Below are 25,347 nucleotides of genomic sequence, written 5' to 3'. Positions count from 1 at the left end.
ACTCCCACTCCTACCCTTACCTGTTTTTCCTTGATTACAGAGATCACCTTCCACCAGCACCCAGAATAAGTTATCTACCGGTCAATTGTGAGTTGCCAACCAGGCTAGGCTATGTTTCTGCAGCACTAACAATCACAGGACAATAATCACATACCTGTGTGTGCCAGTCACTCAGTTGTGTGCAAATCTTTGCTACCCCATGGACTCTAGCCCTCCAGGCTCCTCTGTCCATGGGATTCTCCAGGCAAGAATACTGGAGTGGGTTGCCAGTTCCTTTTCCAATCATATACCTACTGGGTTAATAAAAAAAAGTATCCAGGGGAATAGTGTCAGTTCTTTATCTAAAAGTCAGAACATACCAGAAGTGATACAAAAAAGTCAGATACTGGATAAGGCATAAAAGTGCTCAAACATTAGATATTAAAACTAAAGATTATCTTTTAGGAGGTCTCGTCTTCAGTCAAGAGTTCTCTTCTTAAGTCATTAACAGCTCCATGAACCCACCATGATGGCTCAAGTAAGGTCTTCTTACACCAGAACTAGCTCATTTATTGTTATTATTATTCAGATAAATAAGTATTTCAGTGGACTGTCTAGCTGCATCTGCCATAAAACACTTTACCATTCATAAACATAATATAATCTGACTAACACTCCTGGCCTTAGCCCCTTAAGGCTGCTGTCTGACCCCTCCTACTCCAGGATCCCAGCACTCCTTTGAGACTAAGGATTCCAGTTCAAGGATAGCATCTCTTACCTTCACCCATAGCCTAGAGGACAGTTGCTGGAAAACTTTTTAAAAATTCTGACACTATGTTCCCATTGTATTTCTCAGTGCTATGGCAAAAGGAGTATCCTCCTCCTGTCCTTTGCAGAGGAAAACAGTTATGAGCATGGAGAACAGGTTATACATGACAAATCCATTCCTATATCCCAATTTTCTAAGTTTAAATTTTTTTTTTCCTCTATAGCATACCAAGAAATTTCTGGCCTATTTCATTGTATCTGATACTGTTGAATTCAGATTATAATCAACCAACTGAGAAAGCTGTTAGAAATACTCTCAGCTGCTCAGTCAGCACAATCCAAAATCTGGTAAGAGAACCTATCTCAAAAGACTCAGCCTGGTCTAAAATTATATACCTCACTCTGAGCTAGTGCCTCCAGAACCCATTCCTACATATATTCCTTAAGTCTTATTCTGTATAAATTATTAAATCTTGCAATTTTACTCTCCCATATTTGACTTTGCTATTGGTCCCCTGGGATATGCTAGAACACAACACTAGTTGTCTAGAAGCATTGAGGAAAATGGGCAGGGTAACTGTCTCTGGTAAGGTTATCAGAGGACCTTCAAGCAAGGCAAGGATAGTTTCATCTCAGAGAGGATGTTTCTGCTGGCAAGAAAAACTTAATGGAGTTTGGGAATTTTATATTCTTTAAGTTGTCTAAATTCTCCCAACAGTTACCATTTCGATTTCAATTTTCTATTTTGAAATAAATGTTCTCATGAGACCTGGCAAGGCTATGAATTCCACTTGCAAGGAAGTTTACTAATTTGCAGGATCAGACCTGTATCTGATTTTCAACTACATCAGCCTTTTGATTGGAGAAGGAAATGGCAACCCACTCCAGTGTTCTTGCCTGGAGAATCCCAAGGACGGGGGAGCCTGGTAGGCTGCTATCTATGGGGTCGCACAAAGTCAGACATGACTGAAGTGACTTAGCAGTAGCAGCAGCAGGAAGGAAGGGCAGAGAAGACAATGGCACCCCACTCCAGTACTCTTGCCTGGAAAATCCCATGGGCGGAGGAGCCTGGTAGGCTGCAGTCCATGGGGTCACTAAGAGTCGGACACGACTGAGCGACTTCAATTTCACTTTCAAGAGATCCTTGCAGATCAGTTATATAGACACTCCCTGGATTTTATACCATGCCTTGAGCTGTGAATTTACAATCTTGAGCTATCATTTTCTTTCTGTAAGCCCTGCAACACAGCCAGAAAGAGCTAGCCTACCTTTCACGGTGATCACCATGCCTAAGGTGAAGGTGAAATCACTCAGTCATGTCCAACTCTCTGCGACCCCGTGGACTGTAGCCTACCAGGCTTCTCCTGTCCATGGGATTCTCCAGGCAAGAATACAGGAGTGGTTTACCATTTCCTTCTCCAGGGGATCTTCCCAACCCAGGGATCAAACCCAGGTCTCCCGCATTGGAGGCAGACGCTTTAACCTCTGAGCCCCCAGACCATGCCTAAAGGAACTATATATATATATATATATATATATACCCTAGTTTGCCTGGAGCGATCCCATTTATATCTGTTATCTTAGAATGGTTAATGACATTCATTTTCACTTTCAAAAGTGTCCCAGCTTGAACAATAAATTATGTTGACCCTTCATGTATCTACAGTCCCTCACAGCAGCTGTTTCTACCACCAACGGACACTCAAGGCAACCATAATTAATTTTTTATGGAATGGTATGGTGATCAGTTTCCCATCCTCTAATGCTAACAAATCCCACCCTGATTTAAAGCTAAAGAGAGTCAGATAATCAATCATAGATTCGTTTTCTTGAAGGTGTGTTCCCTGCAATCACCTTTGTTACAAGGAAGTACATAAATCAAGACTCCTTGTTGCAGACTAAAGAATCTATCCAGCTATTAAAACAGAAAGAATGCAGATCAACCACGCTTCAATTAAAAAAAAATAGTAATTCACTACAGACTAGTAGGAACTTACAGAGTTCTGAGAGGGCTGCAACCAAATCTACATTCACAACCAAGAATAACCCAGCCAAAAGAAATGTCCAACAAGAGACCGTTTTATCAATCCCACAGTCATTATAATTTACACTTGGCATCAAAGGTGACTCTAGACTATAGACCCATCACCCCAGACCACAGCTGCCCAAAGGATCCAATGTCTCTGTGCATCACTCCGTACCCCGAATTGTTCTCAGATGCTTTTTAATTGTTGGACAGGGTGTCTTAGTAGAACCTAGTTCATGAGTGAAACCCTAGGTAAGGAAATGCAATGTAGCTTTCACACAGAAAGCATATTAGAGACGCTTTGGTAAGGATGCAGAGTGAGCCATTCTTCAGTATAACAAGAACTGAAAAGCATTATGGGGAAATCCATGAGGAATAAAATGATTATAAGATTAGTGGTGGTTCCAGAATTTCTATTAGAAAAGAGTTTGGGGGAAACTCTCTCATGGGAAGGGGGCTTGGAGCTGTGTTTGCATAGCACACATTGGTTTCACTTAGCTTAGTTGTTTATTTCAAGCGGTACCTAGGAGAGCTAATGGAAGTCTAAATCAGACAAAGGAGGCAAGCCCTGGCACCAGAATTAAATAAGAAAGGTAAGATCCTGCCAAGATTATTATTGGTCCTTCAGAGACTGAACTGGGCTGCTTCTGAAGAGCAGAGCAAATGTCAAGGATGCCCTTGAATAAAGTATTCCACCATATTGACAGGAGTCTTCCCTAAACAGTTCTGTGAAAGGGGGGAGGGGGGGAAGGACTACTTTTAAAAACAAAATTGGGACATAACTTCTGAAAAATGCAAACTATGTTAAAAAAATATGTTAAATTCTGAACTTCCAGATAACCTTATATTTATCATTTACGTATTTTCACATCCAAACTGGCACAGGCAAGGAGGACCGTGTGTTTTCCCTTCTCTATATTGCATCGTTCTCTTTTATGGAGGTGGTGGTGGTTTAGTCACTAAGTCATGTCCAACTCTTGCTACCCCATGGATTATAGCCCACCAGATTCCTCTGTCCTCGGGATTTCCCAGGCAAGAATACTGGAGTTGGTTGCCATTTCCTTCTCCATTTTTGGGGGGGAGGTGTCCCTAATTTGAAATATTCTTATACTGTCAAAGCACCTTGGGGCAGCAATCATATTTATCTCTGTGAGATTAAGATGCCTTTTTCATTGCTCCAAGTCTATCTAAGAAAGACAGTGGACGCTCCAAAATGTATTTTTTGCATGTATTTCCTTTTTATAAAAACCAAGACTTTTGGTAAAGACCTTATATCACAAAGCAAACAGCACAGAACACAAACAACTCCTTTCAGAGCCTACTGCAGACCTTCTGAGGGAAAGGGAGCTGTGCTGTTAAACATAAATTTTGCAGATCTGTTGGCTTCTCAGTTCATAGCATTCAGCTCCCTGGCTCCTCAGCAGCTCCTTCTCATCTGCCGTGTCTTGAGCTGTCAGCTGGGGGAAGTGGGCCGGGGAGGCGATGAGATCATAGTGCCGATCCAGATAACGCAGGTAGATGAGCATGTGCAGGGCATAGGCCAGCACCAACAGCAGCAGCAGAGACATCACCAGGCCGATCAGAATGGCTGGCGAGAAGGAAGAGGTGCAGTCTCGGGCCTTGGCAAACTGTCCCCCCTTGATGGGAAAGCCTTGGATCTGTCAGGAGACAGAAAAGAGCTAAAGTGGCGTACTCTTTTTCTTAGAAGATCTACTTAAGAGCTTGGCAAGAGGCTCTGGACCCTGATTACTTAAATTTAAATATTGGGCCATACTTGCTGAATTATCTAATCACATTATCTAAAAAATGCTAGTGAAACTTAATTTTAAATCAAGGCTGACCCAGAAACTCTGGGATATATGGTTGTCATAATTAAGAGGCCAGTGAAAATTCGAGGCCCTGAAATAAATTCTCTTTTAATCTGATCCTTAGTTCACCTAAAACCAAAATGTCTGGTGTCTCTAAAATTCAAAAAGTCTACTAAAAATTTTACAAGTGTTAATATAAATTTCACAAAGAATATTAATTCTCAGTTCCTCTGCCTTTGATTCTGCTGACAGTAAGTAGATAGGAAGAGTCTTTTAGGGGCCAACGTCATGATTCCTAGTGAGGTCAACTATAGATAACAAAAGCTAACACTCATTGAAGATACTTATTTTACTTACCAAACACTACCTCATTTAATACTTACAAAAGCCTATGAATCAGTTACCATTTTACCCTAATTTATGGATGAGGAAACAGGCACAGAAAAGTTAAGCAACTTGTCTGGAGTCACACAATATTAAGTTCAGTGACACTGTAATTCAAACCAGGCAGTCTGGCTTCAGAGTCACTTCTTGGTTTACAACTTCGGAACTCCTGGTATATTGTGTCTCTTCTTCAAGGTTCAGGGCTTCCCAGGTGGCACTAGTGGTAAAGAACCCTCCTGCCAATGCAGGAGATATAAGAGACAAAGGTTCAATCTCTGGGTCAGAAAGATCCTCTGGAAGAGGGCATGGCAACCCTTTCCAGTATTCTTGCCTGGAGAATCCCATGGACAAAGGAGTCTGGCAGGCTACTGTCCATAGGGTCTTACAGAGTCTGATACAACTGAGGTGACTTAGCATGCATGCACACACAAGAGAGATTCAAATCAACAACTGGCCCCAATATCTAAGTACCATCACAATGAAAGAAACAGGAGCTACAGAGTCTACAGAGTAAGACTCTAAATAAGAATAATCGTTTGTGGAAGGCAACTTTCACATTCAGCTGGCTTTTAGAATATAATCACCAACAGAATTACCTCATTCAATCACCTATGTGGTTTTAAAAGAGTATATTAGAAAATTGAATTATCCACGAATGCTTTATTGAGGATTCATTTTTATGTCTTAAGTGGGCTCCTTAGCATTTTCCATGTTAAAATGATTGTAGCCCCACTATCATACCACAGAACTATTGCTCACCCAACTATTAATATATGCGCTTAGACTGAGCCAAAACAACTCCTGAAGGAGACTCTTGGCCTAACTTTTGGGATACTTGGCCTGCCCACTCTATGAAGAGGCAAAGTGACCTCCTCAGGCACAAGCCTGAAGAGTCAAACTACTCAATGACAAAAGATGGCCTCATTTGATGCTACTATGCTGTGCTTAGTCACTCAGTCATGTCTGACTCTCTGCAGCCTGCCAGGCTCCTCTCTCCATGGGGATTCTCCAGGCAAGAATACTGCAGTGGGTTGCTGTGCCCTCCTCCAGGGGATCTTCCCAACCCTGGGATTGAACACAGGTCTACTGCATTGCAGGAAGATTCTTTACCATCTGAGCCACCAAGGAAGCCCGAGAATACTGGAGTGGGTAGCCTATCCCTTCTCCAGGTGATGCTACAGCTCCAGCCAAAGAGAATGTCCTCACATGGACTGCCACTTAATTCTTAAGACTTGATTGAGAGCAGTATCTGTGGAGGAGGCCTGAAGGATATGCTGTCTATTCATTTTCTGGACTAGAGGTTGCAGATCCTCTCTATCTAGTCCACAGGTAAGTTCTGTTTGCTCCTAACATCCTAAAAGCCTCCCCCAGGAAGCTAGATTTCTATCTTTAATCAAAACGTCAGAAGATCTGGCAATATTGGGCTTGCATTCCTACAAAGCAAAAATCATCTGGGGTTGAATAAAACATACTGCTTGTAATGCCGGCTACACTTCGCCACAGTCCCTAGCTGGCCTGCCTGAGGCATCTTAGTTCAGCATGAATGTGACTTCACTCTATTCCTAGAATAAGCCAGAGCAGCAAAGCTGCGTATGTGGAATGCAGCCTTTTGCATACGTACCTGAACCCCCATCACCACCGCCTCTTCCCTGGACCGGGCTTGAATTCTGCATCTGCCCACACGAAGGGTGTTTTACAAGGTTCGCCTCCAACGCCCAGTGCTCTGTCCACTATGAGGCTGCTGTTGAGGATGTTGGCACCCATCACACACACCAAGGACGGATGTGCTCATCACTGCACATTTTCAGTAGCCTTGTGGATCCCATGAACATGTGAGGGGTGAGTCTTTCTTATGCTGGCTGCTCAAAAGCTTCCAAGCCAAATTACTGTGCCGCTTCCAGCCAGGGCAGACAGATGGTTGTATGCTTTTGTGTACCAGCTTTACTGGTGGTTTAACTAATCTATTCTTATTTTTCTTAGTCCCTTGTTGTTCCCATTTTTTGTTTTATATTTTTATTGGAAAATATACATGAAATCTACCATTTTAAACCATTTTTAGGTACAGAGTTCACTGGCATCAAGTACATTCACATCATGTGCAACCGTCACCACCATCCATCTTTGCAAAAACCCATCTGTACCCACTAAACACTAACTCTCCAGCCCCCTCTTCCCCCAGCCCCTAGTCACTGCCATTCTACTTTCTGTCTTCAAATGTGACTACTCTGTACCTCATAAATAGAATCATACAAACTTTTGTCCTTTTATGTCTGGTTTATCTCACTCAGTATAGTAACCTCAAGGTTCATTTATGCTGTTGCATGTATCTGAATTTCCTTCCTTTTAAAGGGAAGGCTAAATAATAGTCTGTTGTATGTATATGCTAGATTTTGTTTTTCATTCATCCACTGACAGGCATTTAGGTTATGCTCATTTTTTAGCTATGGTCAATACTGTTGCTATGAATACAGAGTGCACAAATATCTGTTCAAGTGCCTGTTTTCAATTCTTTTAGGTATATACCCAGAAGTGGAACTGCTGAATCACGTTGTAGTTTTGTGTTTGATTTTTTGAAGATCTAGCACAGTGTTTCCCATGGTGGCTGCCCCATTTCACATTTCCAGCAGCGATGTACAAGGGTTCTAATTTCTCTACCTCCTTGCCAAGAGCTGTTATTTTCAGTTTGGGGGATTTTTTTTAATATAATATTATTAATATTCATCCTAATATCCTAATATAAGATAATATTATAATGCCAGCTACACTTTGCCTAACATCCTAATATAATATAATATTATTTATAATATTATATAATAATATAATAATCATCCTAATTGATGTGAAGTGGCTTGACTCTTTTTCAAAATTATTTTTCTTGAAGTATTCTATAGTCATTTTAAGTCATTTCTGGACCAAGGTGGAAGTATAAATCAGTTAATTTTGTTCTAATTAGGAAAGATTATGTGTGAGTTAGTCCTTTTTTCATGATTACCTCTTCATTGCCCTTTCTGCCTGCTTCTTTTTTGAAAGGGCAGGAGAAAGAAATAGATATAATATATACTTTATAAGTATTATACAAATAGATATATACATTATATGTATTACAAAGTATCTTTGGAGCTAGACAGTCCACAATTCAAATTCTGCCTCTACCATTTACCAATTATACCAGTTTGAGCAGTTTTGTAATCACCAGCGTTTCAGTCATCTCATTTGTAAAATAGGGATAATACCAGCTATCTTACAGCATTATGGTAAGTTTTTAAGACAAAGTATGTAATATAATTACAACATTGCCACTGTTAATCCATGCTGCTGCTGCTGCTACTAAGTCACTTCAGTCATGTCCGACTCTGTGTGACCCCATAACGGCAGCCCACCAGGCTCCCCTGTCCCTGGGATTCTCCAGGCAAAAACACTGGAGTGGGTTGCCATTTCCTTCTCCAATGCTTGAAAGTGAAAAGTGAAAGTGAAGTCACTCAGTCGTGTCCGACTCTTCATGACCCCATGGACTGCAGCCCACCAGGCTCCTCTGTCCATGGGATTTTCCAGGCAAAAGTACTGGAGTGGGGTGCCATCACCTTCTCCGTAATCCATGCTAATCCATGCCTAATGCGGTCCTGGGTGTTGCCGCATATATTAGGCCATGAATTCTTTACATCCATAAAGATAGGTCAGAAATCAAGAGGGTGGAGAAGCTCAGCCCAAATTACTAAGAAGTTAACTCAAAACCATGTCTTTCGAATCCTGAAATGGAAAGCCCTTCCCTACCCCAAACAACCACACCACACTTCTCCAAGCTAGGGGCAAGGGGAATAAATATACATTTACATATGGAAAAAATCAAGAAGTACTCAGAAAAGGGACATGTAAAACCCTGCCTATTTCAGTGAGTTAGAAGAACAAGTTAAGCTGTTTTAACAGGTAAACAGGATGAAGTTGACAGATGTCTCTCGGCCTGAGATTCTGGGGGTGAAAAGGAACCTCTTGTGTCTCCATGACTTTCCCCAGATACTTTCAAGAGGATCTTTGGGATATGTTTGACTCCCTGGCTGACAGTTCCATTCCTATGCCAAATGCCAAAGCTGTCATTCACACTGCAGATGTACTTCTTATCTGCCCTGATAAGATCACTACTCCTCTCCCTGAAGGAAATAAAATAATTGTCCGACAGTTCCTCTCCCCAAAAGGGCCTCTCACTCCAGGAAGTGTCAGTCACCAGGCTTCATGCCACAGCTTCACTCTGGCTTAGATTGCTGGCATTCCTCACTGATAATTACTAGGGACTGGAAAAACCAGAATGTAAAAGCAAGTTCTTGGGATGAGGGCATGGGGGGATCACTGTGCAAGAAGAGGAAATACTTGATCCTTTTCTATTTCATACCTTAGAAGATTAAGAAGATAACTCATACCAATATTATTTTAAAGATATCTACTTCTCTCTTTTCCTTAAACGTCTATGTTTTCAAACACACACTGAGTTTCTTTGGCACCAAACACACAGGGCCACTGAGCACAGGTTTTAGTTTGTTACCTGGAAATCAACAAAAGTGACCTCCCACAGGCTTGACATGTCATTGGTGTCGCTGGGCAACAAGAGGGCATCGTATGCCTGCAGGCTGCTGACGCGCTGGCAATGGTAGGAGAAACTTGACGGAGTGTGAATGCCAGTTGCATTGAAAGTTGCTTGAATTGAGTTATTAAAAATAACCTCGACTCGGTGCAAACTATACCATCTCTGGATAGACAACTTGTAACTGGTAAGGGTGAATCTGAAAATGATTATAAAACAGTATTACCCCGAAAGCACTTTTACATTTGCTGACGCAGGGCATTGTCTATGAACGGTACAATTGCGCCCTCTTTTGTCAGGAAGTAGAACTGGCTCAGAAAGAGGCTTTACTTTCTAGCTCCAAACTAGAGCTCTTCATGGGCGGGAATTAAACCAATTAACAGAGCAGCCCCCAAAAGTAAGGAAGACAAATTCTTACAAAAGGAGAAATACAACACTCTTTGTGTTTTTTTTTCTTTTTTTTTAATTAAAATAATTTTATTATTGAAAAAAATCTGAAAATTGAGTTGACAATAATACAGAATTAACTAAATAAATAATGGTCAAAAATAAAAGTAGTAGTTCTTACAATGTGACAAGCATCTTTCTAAGTTCCTTATGTGTATTTTATTTAATCTTCACTGCAACACCATGAGATAGATAATATCTCATGATAATCTCAAGAATGATAATATCCTCATTTCACAGGTGAGAAATCTAAGATACAGAGGGGTTAAATGACTAACAAGTAAGCACTGGAGCATTGGAGCATTGGAGCTGGGCTTAGAATCCAATATGAGACAAGAGCTCTTACTCTTAGCCATTTTGGAATGGAATAGTCTCTAGCAATACAAAAGGTGCAATATGCATATGTCATGATCACTCTTTTCATTAAAAAAATGTGTGACTGCATAGAAAAAAATTCTAGAAAGATATCAAAATGTTAATGTGACTATTCATTTTGCTATACACCTGAAACTAACACAACATTATAAATCAACAATATTTAAATTTTTAAAAAGAAAGCAGCTGAGATCAGTATAACTCAGGGTAAAAGCGTGGGCTTTATTCTGGCTTTGCCCACCTGTAGTTTACGTTCCCGCTCCCTCTGGGAACGGCAACTTGGTGTATTAGGGCTGACCCTCTCCCCTCTCAGTGAAGTCTATCTGGTCCTGCCAGTCAGTGTATTGCGGCCATTTAATCATTGTGATTGGTTTAGAGAGGGCATACACCCCAGGCAGGGTCGAGAAGATGCAGTCCTGGTGCTTCTGCTATGGCTATGCTATAGCATCGGGCAACAGAGCTCTTTCATGTTGCTTAAGTGAGTAACTGCCAGCTGGCCACCGCCTTGCCAGCCTGACAATGAAGCTGACACAAGGACAGCAGAGCCAAGAGATGGAGAAAGACGCTGCCCTGGTGAGGTCAGTTAAACGCCTAAAGCTAACATTTTCAATCCTATTCATCGATCAGTTACCTTTTGGCTTTATGCAGCCAAAAGAGTTCTCACAAATACAGTTCTTATTAGTGGTAATGATAAGGGCTGTTCAACAACCTCTCTGGGTCTAGCTTTCCTCATCTGTAAAACAGGCTGGGCTTGTCTAAGTTGAAAGGCATGCTTGGCGAGTGTCCTGTGTGGGCCTGGTGCTGTAAAACATTCCATGTTATCTAGGACACCTGCAGCTCACCCTGGGCTCCTGACTCAGATACAAAAAGGTTTCTTAAGGGATGCAATTGAGCCTGGCCACCCCTGTCCAGCGCAATAATCCCACCAAAAACGCTGAAGGCCAGAACGTGGTGGACATCTCAGATGGGACTGTGGAGTCAGACATTCCAGAGCAGACCACAAGAGCCATTCCCAGAAAGGGCAAGCTGCCTCTGGAATCCCCGGAAGTGATTCTCTTGAGCTAGGGCTACAGTAGAGCCTGCCACGTTGTCTGCAGCCCTGTTTCAGATAACGGCCTGAGACTGTTCTGACAGCCTCGGTGAGGTGGAAGCAGTGACGCACCAATGAAACTGCTCAAAAAATCCTTCAAGACATGCATCTTGTCTCCAATCCCCCTTTCTTTCTTTCTTTCTTTTTGCCTCTAACCTAGCATTTCCTATGTTTAAATTTAGAAAGCTCTTTTCTCAATATCTGCTTGCATATCATGGGATACTAGTGTTTCATTGGTCATAATTTAGAACATACATGCCATCATCTTTCAGAGAAACCTTATAAGGAAAATAGAATCTCACAAGGTGGCCAAACACATATAAATATCTGTTTGATATAGGAATGGGGAATATTTTTTATTCAAATAACACTTTTTTTTTTTTTTTTACCTTGAGGAAAGTAGCCACATAGCTTTATCATCAGGAAAAAGATTGTAATTTTAAAGCATTAGAGAAAAGATGGTGGAATAGAAGAACCTAAGCTCATCTCTTCTCACAAAGACACCAAAATCACATCTAAGTGAAGAAAAACCATCGACAAAAAAAAAAAAAAAAAAAAAGCCAGGAAATGACTGGTTAATCAAAGTCACCAAGTACAGCATTTTTCTTTAAGAGCATATCTTCACAGAAACTTCAATATACAAATTTCTACTGTGAATCTCCAAAAGGACATGGTGTGCAGTGTTTCTCAAATGCGTTTAACCATAGGACCCCCTTTCTGGGAATTTTATAAACATTTACACAGAGCAAAAGTGCTCCATAGAACACAGCTTTGCAAAAGATTGCCCTAGCACAACCTGTTGGTTTTTCAAGTAATGTTAAAGACACAGGTGTTGGTCTCCACTAAAAGGCTGGTCCTGTAGGAAAGGAAACATTATAATTTTATAAGAAAAAAATTTAAATACCTTCAAATTGCTCCCCATTCCTGAAGTTGTTCCTAACTGCTTGCTAAGCCACCGTTAGCAGAAGTATTATTCCATACATAAACACAGAAAAATATAGACCTATGTTGATTGTCTGCTGCGGAATTCAGCTAACAGAGAACTTTTAGTTACTGTTAAGTTGTAAGTGTGACTCAGTTGTAAGCTATGTAGAAAATAACTTGAAACTAGAGCCTCAGCTCTGGAGCTTTAAACATATTTTATTCTTTGCTCAGAGGAAAGCAGTATTACAATCTCAGATTTGTATATTTTATAGGTCACTAAAGGAAGAAGGAAAAAATACAGATGCTTTGGTATTATAGAAACTAAAGAAAGTATTACTATAGGATCCCATCGTGACACCACTGACTTGTCAGTGAAATTAGATAAATGTGGCATTTCGTGTGTTACAATGCTTATCACAGCAGGCCCTTGATACATATATGTGGAATGGATAAATTATATGGAGCTAATCTGGAGTTTTGAGCCTATGATATTACAAAGTGGCATCCATACCTACCTTATATCAAGACCTCTGGGATTTTCAGCATCATCAAACTTCAGAGACAACCTAAGAAAACAGAAATACAGTCTATCAAGATAAAAATAACCCTTACTCCACACTGTACTAAAAAATTGCCCCCAAATGGATCACAAGTCTAAATGTAACAACTAAAACTATAAAACATAGAAGAAACATAAGAAAACATTTTTGCAATCTTGGGGTTGGAAAGTTCCTTGAAAAAAATATGAAAAACTGATAAATTTATATTAAATTTTTGAAACTTTTGCTCTTCAAAAGATAATGTTAAGAAAATGAAAAAGGCAAGTCATAGAATGGGAGAAAATACTCACAACATATATACCAAAAAAACTTGTATCTTAAATACAGCAAATAGCACTAACAACTCAATAAGGAGACAATCCAACTTTAAAATGTTCAAAAGATGTACTTCACAAAGGACGACATACAACCAACCAATAAATACATGAAAAGATGTCAATATCATTAGTCATCCAGAAAATACAAAATAAAACTACAATAAGATGCCGTGGTACAGTAATCAGTGTAGCTAAAACTTTAAAAAAAAAAAAAATCCACTCTTAAGCTTTTACTATCTATATTTAATGACATTTTTCTGAAAGTTAACATAAGATTTCCTGGAGCAGAAACAGATCATTACTAACTCAGAGCAATAACCATATTGATTCCCCTTTTAGCCCAGTTCTTTCCCCTCCCGAGAACCAGATGTTATCCTGGGATTTATAACGTAGGTGAGGAATACTAAAATTATGAATCTGGAAGCTCATATTGGAGGGCTTTCTTTTTCATCTCCTGAGAGAAGGAGAGAAACATTTACTTCCTTAGCGTCAGAAATTTTCCTTGGGAAAATAAAAGTGTATGAGTTATATTATTAGTCTTTGAATAGGAGCAAACAGCTCGTTATAAAGGAAACAAATGGCTGCATGTCTAATACCCATGTATGTAAATAAATGTCTCCAAGGAGACTATAAGAAGCCTTGGGGTTTACAAATCCTGGAATATCTCAGTGGCACTAGCTTCATTACTTCTTGACATGTAATCACATTCCTCTGAGGAGGTACATCTCTTACCAAGATTTATCTTTTAACCCAAATCTCAGCAAAATTTGTTCATAAATTGCTAACCATACAGAAACATAATAATATTTTTTCTATAGTCTGACACTGACCATACCTAAGGTTAGGAAGGATGTGAAGTAGCTGGAAAGCTCATACAATGCTGGTAGGAAGGCAAATGCTATAACTACAATTATAGCTATAGTTAAAAAAACAGTTTGGCAGTTTCTTAATAAGCTAAACATACACATGCTATATGATCCAGCCATTCCACTCCTAGATATTCACCTAAGAAAAATGAAAATATATGCTCCTACAAAGACTTGTACATGAATGTTCAGAGCAACTTTATTTGGAAAGTTATCTAAAAACTGGAGGAAAAAACAAACTTCCATCAAGAAGTAGATGGATAGATAAACTGTGGTATATCCATACAAAGGAGTACTTACTACTCAGCAATAAGAAGAAGCATACCTTTGACACGTGCAACAACATAAAAGAATATAAAAATCGTTACACTGAGTGAAGGAAGCCAGACTAAAAAAAAGAGTGTACACTGTTCTATTATAGCTATTAATATACAAAATTCTAGAAAATGCAGACTAATCTATAATGACAGGAGGCAGAACAGCAGTTATCTGGCAAGGTGGGAATGCACAGGGATGGATTACAGAGGGGCACAAGGAAACTTCTGAGTATGATGAAAATGTCTGCTATCTTGATTGTGATGATGGTTTCACAGATATAAGCATATGTCAAAACAGACCAAACTGTATAACTGAAATATGTGCAGTTTAGTGTATTTCATTTAAATTTCAATCGGGTTAAAAAATAAGGATGATGAAAAGATAAATACAATTGAAATGGGAAAATGTGAGAAATTTAGATATATGAAGGATGATGCTTATATGTGACGCTGTAACGTCGAGAAGTTATAACACCTCAATATACAGTCTAAAAAATCAAAGTTGATGTTTATAAAATATCCAATTACAAGTTTGAGAAAACTCACACAAATATAATCTCATTAATTCAGTCACACTCACCAAGAAACAGAAATGTCAGTGACTGAGCTCAAGTTTATCTTCCTACTACTTATGGAGAAAGGGAAGGAGTATTTATAAAATAAATCATATTAAAAAGGTCACTAAAAGAAATACCTTTATTTCATAACATCATGAGCTTAGATACCTTACAAGCACTAATTTACACTTTATAAGCTAATTTGCTCACTAAAGCAAGTTTTCAAGAGAATTTTTCTCCAACAGTATTCTGATAATCTGTTACAAATTACTGAAAACACTTTATTTTGATATTTGGCAAAACTAATACAATTATGTAAAGTTTAAAAATAAAATAAAATTTAAAAAAAATAAAGAGAAAAAAAATAAAGAAATGAAATGCATTTGTTAGACTGTACTTTATAAATTTGACTGGTCACTTGCTGCTGCTGCTAAATCACTTCAGTCGTGTCCGACTCTGTGCAACCCCATAGACGGCAGCCCACTAGTCTCTTCTGTCCCTGGGATTCTGCAGGCAAGAATACTGGAGTGGGCTGCCATTTCCTTCTCCAATACATGAAAGTGAAAAGTAAAAGCGAAGTCGCTCAGTCGTGCCCAACTCTTAGCGACCCCATGAACTGCAGCCTACCAGGCTCCTCCATCCATGGGATTTTCCAGGCAAGGGTACTGGAGTGGGGTGCCATTGCCTTCTCCGGACTGGTCACTTACTCTAACAGAAATTTCTCTAGGTCCTCCAAGGAATCAGAATAGCTTAGTTATGCACAAACTCTCTCCGGCTGCTGCTGCTGCTAAGTCGTTTCAGTCGTGTCCAACTCTGTGCGACCCATAGATGGCAGCCCACCAGGCTCCCCCGTCCCTGGGATTCTCCAGGCAAGAACACTGGAGTGGGTTGCCATTTCCTTCTCCAATGCATGAAAGTGAAAAGTCAAAGTGAAGTCACTCAATCGTGTCCGACTCTTTGCGACCCCATGGACTGCAGCCCACCAGGCTCCTCTGTCCATGGGATTTTCCAGGCAAGAGTACTGGAGTGGGGTGCCATTGCCTTCTCCGTCTCTCCAGCTAATGAACTAAATAAAGTTCAAAGCAGAGCCATGTAGTGTCCACTCAGATCTCTGGTGGAGCAGCTCAACAGCCCCCACGCTTCTGATGCCCCAAGAGCTTTCTCCAGTAGCCCTGGTTTCAGTGAAAGCTGTTAACGTGCTCTGCAGCAGAGTAAACGACAGGAGGCCTGTTTTCAACAATGCAAATTCAGCAATCATTCAATGAGATTCTTTCATGTGTCAAGCCATGCACCATAAAGAGGAAATACAACCTAGGGACTCACTCAAAAAAGAGCTTCTTTTACTTTTCCAAGCACCCTCTTCTCCCCATATTTAAAGCAGATTCTGAATTCTTGAGACTATAATTGCCTAAATTCAAAATACACACAGATGCTGGGATTATGCTCTATTTGTAAGGCTTTCACTATTTAAAAAGACTTCCGTAGCAAATCTGTCTGCCAACAATTTGCTTTTCCCTGAACATGTTATTTCCAGGCACTAAAATGTGGTCATCTTTTTTTAATCTGTGCTTTTGACCTTACATGGTTATGTCTTTGCTTGGGTTTGTTCTTTCTGCAACTCCCTTTCTGATTCTTGAATATAAGATTTCCTTGCCAGCATGACAAAAGCATCTCACTAATCTGTGTAATTCACAGGCGTCAAGGACAGTGTCAGCAGCTGGTCCTTGAATGCCTCACATCCTGGGAAGCCTCCCACTTATGCCCTTTGGTGGGCTCTCCAGCCTGCCTGCACACTCACCGGAGGACCCCAAAAGGTGGGTGATGCACACTCGGGACTCACCCACTAGAATTCTTGGGCAGTGACAAAGAAAAAACCTCATTAATTTGTGTACTGCAAAAACCAAAGGTTCCCTTGGTCTCTCTACCAGGTAACTAGACACTACTTTACTCTAGTTATCATTAGTATCTTGGAAAAATAATACTAGAACTTTGAGTAGCACTTGACAAAGTTCTCACATGTACATTTCCTCATTTGATTTTCACACTCCTATTAGATAGGGCCAAGAGAGGAGGGAAAATGGTGTTGTTAAAGATGTTTTAGACCCCAGCTCTATTACCATACAAGCTGTATGATCGTAGCAAGTTTCCTAACCTCACGAGCTTTGATTTTCTCACTTGAAACACAGGTGATAACTGTACCTGTGACTCAGAGACGTATTCACAAGAGCATTACGAGGGATAACAGATGACGGGACTGTGAAGTCCTCACAAGGTGCCTGGCCAAGGCCAAGTGCTCAAGCCTTGTTAGTTGCTATTACCAGATGCCAGCATGGCCATCTCGCCCTACAGTGGCCCCTATCTGTAAAGTCACAGAGCTCATTGGCAGAACTGGACCTAGAAGCTAAGTTTTCATTCTTTCTGTCTCTAGGTTCCCAGTGATAATTAAAGTTTCTGAAGTCCAGCAAAAATCTTTGGTGCCCTGATCTTCCCCACAAACCCCCTGGGGTCAGGATAAATGGAATCAAGGAGGGCCAGTCAGCCATGGACAGGCAAGATGATCCTCAGGCAGTCAGTCTCTCTCCCTGCAGCTGACCACAAATAAAGAGCCCTGTAAGGAATTAATTAGAGCCTGAGGAAAAGTCCTGAGTGCTCAGCAATGTTGAAATCTCTTCAATAGTTGTGCTGTAACAGAATAAACGAATCTGGGCGGACTCTTGTTTTACTTAAAACTCCCTAGCTCTCTGATAAAGAGAGTCATTCTAAATAGCAATATACTTATTAAAACTTGCAATGTAACTTTTAAGTGTACATGAATATAATCCATTTTACCCATCATCAAGAATTTTTAAATGACAAGTTCAGAAATAAAAAAGTATTTCTATGAAAGTATATAAGGAGAATACAGAGAAACACACACACATATATACACACACACTCACACAGCATGTTATGGTTTTATACGAAGCATTCTGCCCATCTAAACCAGGCCAGAACAAATGCAGAGAATCTTCCAAAAGCCTCTGTTATACCAATAAATGTTGAAAGCAAGGAGTTGTATAGAATGCAAGTGAGATATGCCAGACTTCCTCCCTCTGGACCAAAACAAATACAAGCAAAAAAATATTTGCTTGGGTGACTGAAAAGCAAAGAAAGGCAGTGGAAACTAATTTCCTCTTCAAAAGGGATATGCTTATCTCAAGTGAAAAATAATTATTCTAATCATTTTTTAACGTTCTAAAGAATTCTCTGAAATTTGGCCCCTTGCACATTTGCAAACAGGCAATGTTCTACAACTTCAGAACACTTCCTAGAATCGAATACCTACCCTGGCTAGATAGAGTCAGCTTTCTCTGCTTCACCCACTAGAATATGTATGACTCTGCTCAATGATATGGAATTTCCTCCCTGCTAGGACAAAAGTACTTTGACACTTCACATTTGGAGCTGACACAGAGCCTGGAATCCATCCACTCTTTCAGAATGAGTTTGGGAAGCTTCATTTTCAAAATTCTGATCTTCCACAAAGTACAATATAACAATTAGCTAGAGTGTTCAGAAGAAAATTGCTGGGGAAAAAATAAGAAACTAAAACAACTGATTTCTAACCTGTTCTTTCATTTTAGACATTTACTCAGAAATGTATGTCATGGTCACGTACAAAGGAGCCTACTTCTACTTTCTGAAATGACAGCAAACTGGACCACCCAGTTAACAGGCTACACTCACCCTAAGGACTTGCTCCAGCAAAGCAGTCAACTTACATGGCACTTTCTTCACTGCAGTTTGAGTTGCCAGCATCCACTGTTGCCTTCTGGCCAATAGCTTCATCTGTAAGGTCCAGCCAGGTCTGATTCTTAAATTTAATTGTTATTCTTTTGGCCCAAAACAGAATGCAGGGAATTCCATCCATGGAGACATTAACTGGGCTATGATGGCTGAACGCATTCCAAGGTTCTTTTTCTAAACGTCTGCTCAGATTGTAGTTGAGAGCCTAATGAACCCAATAAATTAAAGATATGAATTTGTTTCCATAGTACAGAAGGCTTCTTGGAAGCAAAAGAGCCAATTCAAAGCCTGTTACTCTGCTAGCTCCACAGCCCATGCTATTGTGGGTAAAAGGAGATGGGTGGACCTAACAAGCTTAAAAATATAGGTATACCTGAAGGTGCATGAACCCAGTTCCTCAAATTACAATGTATAATTTTTTAATCTTAAAACTCATTAAGTATACAATACAAAGAATGAATGCTAATATAACCTATCAATTTTAGGTAAAATTATCAGTTTTAACAATTGTAACAGTTTTAACACTGATTTAAAAGATTAAATTAGTGTTAGATTTAATTTAGTCTTTTATATAAGTATTAGATCAAATCTATTTTAAAGATTCTAAATATAGGGAAAATTAGAAATGGTGTGGGTTGTAGATTGAGGAAGTATATGGGAATATCCTCTGCTGCTGCTGCTGCTAAGTCGCTTCAGTCATGTCCGACTCTGTGCGACCCCATAGACGGCAGCCCACCAGGCCCCTCCGTCCATGGGATTTTCCAAGCAAGAGTACTGGAGTGGGGTGCCATTGCCTTCTCTGATCCTCTACTTTTGTTCAATTTTTTTTCTATAAACCTAAAACCACACAAAAAAATGTATACTAATATTTCAAAAAAATTCACTAATGGCAGTAATCATCTCTAAAATAATTAGAACCCAAATAATTCAGAACTTTAAATAAATTAATATGTTAAACAAAGAAAACAAGAGGTTTCTAGAAATACAACATAATCCTCCAGACCATTAATGTCCAACAGGACTTTCTGTGCCATTGGCTGTTATGTACTAGAAATGTAGCCAGTGCAACTGAGGGGCTTACTTTTTAATTTTACTTAATATTACCTAAATTGAATTTAAATTTGAATAGCTGCATGTGGCTAGTGTCTACTGTCCTGGAGAATGCAGTTCCAGGTCATTTAGTATACATAGTCTAGCAAGATATTCTAAACTTGTTCTACATCTTATGAAACCTTTGCAGATTTCTAGGAAGCCCAAGACAATGCACTTTGGTATATCATTCTGGAGGTCACAAAAGCAATATCGATCTGAAAGAGGTGTTCACTTATCTAGATCAACTATTCCATACCAATAACTCCAGGTGTAAATAAAGATGAGAGAAATTAAACAGGCAGCAGCAACCCAAGTTATCAGTAACCAAAGATAAATTGTTACTATAGTGATCCTGTCTGGAAGGCAACAAAGTAAAACTGAATACTGTAATGAAAATACTATATATGACAACAAAGAAAACGTCGGTGCTTTTTCAACTATAAGATTACCATAACATTTCCCCACCCAAAGTTCAACCAAGAATGTTAGCTGTTAACAGAATTATTACTTATATTTTCACAGTGGCTCTGACTTTATGAAATGTGTTTACTTTTTTTTTTTAATGATTCAGTCCAGCTTCCTAAAATGTCCATACCTGTGTGATTGGTATCACTGTGAAATTCTGCACTGGCTTCATATCTCCACTATTCTGTCGATCTGCCAAATAAAATACATGAGTACAAAGGCAAAATGTCACTGGTTTATTACTGTAATTGAGTGACAATAATATGCTAAGCACTGTAAAATGTACCAGGCTTGAGACTCTTTTGGCTCATAATTTAGAATACAATATTTAAGAGATTTTTTCACATCAGAGACTCCAGGTGCAAGTACCAGTGTTCAGGGAAGCCCATCATAGACAGAACCCTTCCTCAACTCCGGAGGGAAACATAGGGGCAGTTACAAGTCTTACCACTGTTTACAACCACGTCTTTATTTGAAGATGTTCGAGAGATGAAACTAGAAAAAAACCAAAATAAAAAGACGGTAAGTAAATATATACATTTTAGATTTTATATGAAATTTTAAGAAGGACATTTTGGTTTACTACATCTCAGAGAAGAGGAGGAGAAACACAGCCTGTAAAACTGTTCACTTTTGAATAGTGAATTTCCGATTAAAAAGTAATAGTATGTATGTTCATCAAAGGAAATAAGGAAAAGACTGTAAATTTTAAAGAAGAAAAAAACTTTAAAATATCAATCTTAATCTTTATTCATTGATAAACAGTCTACTCAAAGAATAGTATGCTAGACAAGCAGTATGCTAGACACTAAGGTTTAACCAAAATAATAACCAAGAATAAATTAAATAATTAAATTATAAAACATAATAAAATATTTTACAGTGAAATTTTATACCATGTTGTACTGTTAGCATATTGAAGCAGAAATATTCAACTCTTTTTATTAAAAATAAAAACCAGACTCTATTGCCAAAAAAGTATTTCTAAAAATTATGAAGATATAAATTATAATAGTATGTCCTTCCAGCATTTTACTCTACATACATGTACATACACCCTATACACAAATGTAATTTATTTTTTTATATTATTTAAAAACAGATTTTTATAAACATACTATCTTAAAGCCTGTAATTGTTTACTTAAAAATATACATATTTTTATGACATAATTTTAAATTTCATCCGATTTAACATCATATGAATGCATTAATATATTTAACTAAATCCCTATTAAGTACTTAAGTTGTTTCCAATTAATAGTATTGAACATTACCTTGAATTATTTGTTCAAACCCCTGAGAAGTCCCTTAAGATAAATTCTTAGAAGTGAAATTATTATGTTAAAATACAAACATCTTTTTATCAGGGAATATTGCAAACATACAGAGATTTAAACAGAAAAATATAAGCTCCCTCACCCTCCCTAAGTTCCTGTTCCCGTCATTCAGCTTTAGTAATTGTCAAGTCATAACCAATCCATGTGTTCATTAATGAAAAGCTTTTACCACACAACACAGGCTTATTTTCATTTCAGTGAATCTATGGACGTACAATAATGCTGGTGTACTTCTTTTTTTCGGATAAACTCTAATTTGAATTGGCCTTGCCCACTCAACTAACGAGGCTTTAAGGGAAGCCATAATCTCAACCAAAGACAAAATACTCTACTCATGCATTTTCACATCACTACATGATCTCTGAACTAAAGTAGAACTAAAGGATTATCTGGTTAAAATTATCTGTGTGAACATACTAAGAAACATAGATTTTTAATTTAAAAAAAAGTAAACCTACATTAGCACTAAAATATTCAGAAACTTTCCAGTAAAAGGGATCTCTGCAATACATGAAAAGTAACCAAGAGCCCTAGGCCTGCAGTGGCTGGTGCCATATTTTTGACTTACCAGGTGTTCCATTCAGTCTCCCAAGCACGCCTTAATGGAGGTGAAGGTGACGCAGCTCCTTCACGTTCTGCTCAGGATTGAAGACCATGTTCCTACGAAGGCCGACAAGGCCCTGAAAGGCCTTGGCCTTAGTCGTTGTGCTCATTTCCCCCACTCCCCTCTGGCTGCAGCTACACTAGCATTCTTTAGTTCAATTCCCCGAATGCTTCATGTTCCCTTCTTCCCTCTTAAGAGTCTTAGTACCTGCTCTTCCTTCTATCTGGAATGTTCTCCAGCCTGTCCTTCCCCCTACCTCCTCATCACATCCTACATATCCTCCAGATCACAGCTCAAATATTGCTCCCTCAGAAATGCTGTCCCTAACTTTTCAGACTAATTCAGGTCCCCCTATTATATGTGTTCACAGTTTACCATACTTTTCTTTCAAAGAACATTTCACAGTTTATCTGTAATAACACTGTGCATTTGATTAATGAGCACCTCTGCTCTAGACTTACAGGTTCATGAGGGAAGAGACTTTATCTGTTTTGCTACCACTGCATAACCAGCACTTAGCATTGTGCCTATATAAAAATAGCAAGTATTAAAAACCTATGCATTACATATGCAAATGAACTAACAACTTAATGAACAAACTTCAAAAGGGAAGTGGGAAATGGGAGACCACAGGAAATGCTGTGTGAAAGGGAAGAGATTTTCTTTTTAAGTATAAACCCAATTTGAGGAACGAATATGTAAAGGAAGAGGGATGACCCCTTCTTTCTCTAAGCATCGGAAACATGTATCAGGCTTAAAATACAATTATCCTTCCTAGAGACTTAAGGACCTTGAATTGCCCATAGAGGTGAAAAATATTTTAAATTCCAGATTTATGATTTGAAAGAACATTCACAAAAGAGCAACTGTTGTTTCTATCACAATGAGTTAATATGCCATATTATTAGATACAAATGATGATTGATTTGTGTGATTTTTAAGGTCTCTTCTGAGGCTAAAATAATTTAAAACCATTAATACTGCTTCAAAAACTGAACTGGGATTTTTTTATAGTTTCTAGTGCACATTTTATCAGTGTAATACACAAATCAGTCACTTCTATATAAACCAGGTGAGGCAATATTACTAAGCTTTAACCACCTAAGGAGTATGGGTCACTTACATTACTTGAAAGTGAACCTGAAGGAAAGAACTAATTGATTTGGAACGTGGGAAAACAGATGTTAAAAAATGCCTGTCCTTAGTGTTTTTATTAGCTGATGACTTAAGAATTCCTTAACACAAGTTTTGGCAGATGATCCTGCTTGACACTTTTCTTTGTGTTCACACTAACCCCCAACAGATTTGTTGTGATTGCACATAATGAGTAATTGGGAGCCATGACATAAGTTAATTGCTATTCAGATTTTGAATATTCTTCTTTATAGAGAAATCTCTATATGTTCCCTTATATGGTATAGAGAGAAGCCAAAAGGACAAAGGAAATAAAAACCGATATTTTGCTTGTTAGTTTTAAGCAGTGTGTACTCCACACAATTACCATCTCCTACCAGATAAAATGATTTAACATCTATTCTTTGGGGGACAGGTTATATATTTCTTAGTTTTTAAATTTTGCTTACTCTCTTCTCACATAAAAACAGCAAGATAAACTGAAATTAACAGTACTTATGAGTATAAAAGAAATATGAACACTGATTTGAGTCATTTTCTCATATATTTTGATATGTAATACAAATGTTTTTTGGATACTTTGAACAAATAAATAAATCCTCCCTCTTATAATAAAGACTATATTTTTATCTCATCTATAAACTCTAGTTCAATGATTTTAGTAACTATCAAATGATCTAATCTAGTATATCTGTTTTGAATTGTTAACAAATGTAGCTGTGCAACAACATAAAAAATTACAGAATCATCTAATTTCACACTTGCACTGAAGTTCACAGATGCATTATATTTAAAGATGTGTAGTTACTCACCTTACATTCTTCCTGGCAAGTATCTGGTCCAAAGTTAGTGAAAATCCCACACATAAAACAATAAGTGAAAAACTAAACAAGATTTTTCTTCCCATCAAGAAATGAATCTGTTTCTTCAAACCAGGCACATCTGTTAATTCATAAATGCAAACCAAGCAGAGGCAGTACTTTTTATGTCTTGTGACTAATACATTCATCCAATAAAAAGAGAGCATTCCCAGGATGTATTATGTGTGGAGAACGGTGGAAGGAGGAGCCTGATACTGCTGAATTTAGAGTATAGAATGAAACTAATGGATCTGTTTAGGTTCTTCGATTATCCATCTCAATGAAAGATTATTAAGCTCTTTTTAGAAATTGGCATAGTTTTGGTACTCTTAAGAATCTCATTATACTTTTCAGGAAATTATTAAATTCTCCTCAAAAATCTATGCATTATACAAGTATCATATGCATTTTTCAAGTGACTAAGTAAAACTTCCTGAGGCTAACCTAATTTTACATATGTGTCCTAATACATAGTTTCCTATTGAATTCATGACTCTTCATTTGCGGAGAGGCATGGAATGCAATGGTAAAGGGTACAGACTATGGAGTCGGACAGCATTCAAGAGCACTCCCAGCTCTAGCTCTTACTAGCTATCTAGTATTATTAGACAAGTTACTTCTCATTTGCAGAGTGGAGACAAAGTATTTAAAGAATTGTTGTGAAGACTAGATAAGGCCCTGATTGGCCAAATCTACCTTGAGAAAGAATAATAAAGCTGATGGGATCACAATTCCTTTACTGTAAGTAAAACAGTACAGTATTGGTATAAAGACAGACATAGAAATCAATAGAACAGAATAGAGACTCCAGAAATAAATACATGCACATCAGGGCAACTGACCATGGTTAGTTAGTGTTGGTAACAAGTATGCCAAGAATGTACAAAGGGGAAAGGACAGACTCGTCAACAAATGGTGCTCGGAAAACCGGATATCCACATGCAGAAGAATTCAGTTGGACCCTTATCTCACACCATACACAAAAATCAATTCAAAATGGGTTGAAGACTTAAAACCTACAAGAAAGCATAGGGGGAAAGCATCATTGGTTTCATCAGTGATTTCACTGATATGCT

The 25,347-nt window shown here is 38.5% G+C and overlaps 1 protein-coding gene across 4 annotated transcripts in view; it reads right to left on the bottom strand.

Annotated features, from left to right (window-relative positions):
• Positions 1–4,006: 4,006 nt before the first annotated feature.
• Positions 4,007–25,347, bottom strand: part of LOC129638589 (V-type proton ATPase subunit S1-like protein) — a 39,236-nt gene continuing 17,895 nt past the window's right edge. For all 4 annotated transcript variants that reach the window (XM_055563134.1, XM_055563151.1, XM_055563142.1 and 1 more), the window contains 6 exons: positions 20,783–20,829; positions 20,465–20,526; positions 18,753–18,982; positions 12,890–12,940; positions 9,500–9,737; positions 4,007–4,431 (listed from right to left, as the gene is read on the bottom strand). In XM_055563134.1, coding sequence (XP_055419109.1) covers positions 4,129–4,431; positions 9,500–9,737; positions 12,890–12,940; positions 18,753–18,982; positions 20,465–20,526; positions 20,783–20,829 — 931 coding nt within the window. In that variant the 3' untranslated portion in view covers positions 4,007–4,128. The remainder of the gene's footprint in view (positions 4,432–9,499; positions 9,738–12,889; positions 12,941–18,752; positions 18,983–20,464; positions 20,527–20,782; positions 20,830–25,347) is intronic.

This window comes from Bubalus kerabau, chromosome 1, assembly GCF_029407905.1.
Source record: "Bubalus kerabau isolate K-KA32 ecotype Philippines breed swamp buffalo chromosome 1, PCC_UOA_SB_1v2, whole genome shotgun sequence".
Classification (NCBI taxonomy): Eukaryota; Metazoa; Chordata; class Mammalia; order Artiodactyla; family Bovidae; genus Bubalus; species Bubalus kerabau.
The sequence above is the reverse complement of the archived record's forward strand: the minus strand, read 5'-3'. Positions and strand labels throughout refer to the sequence as shown.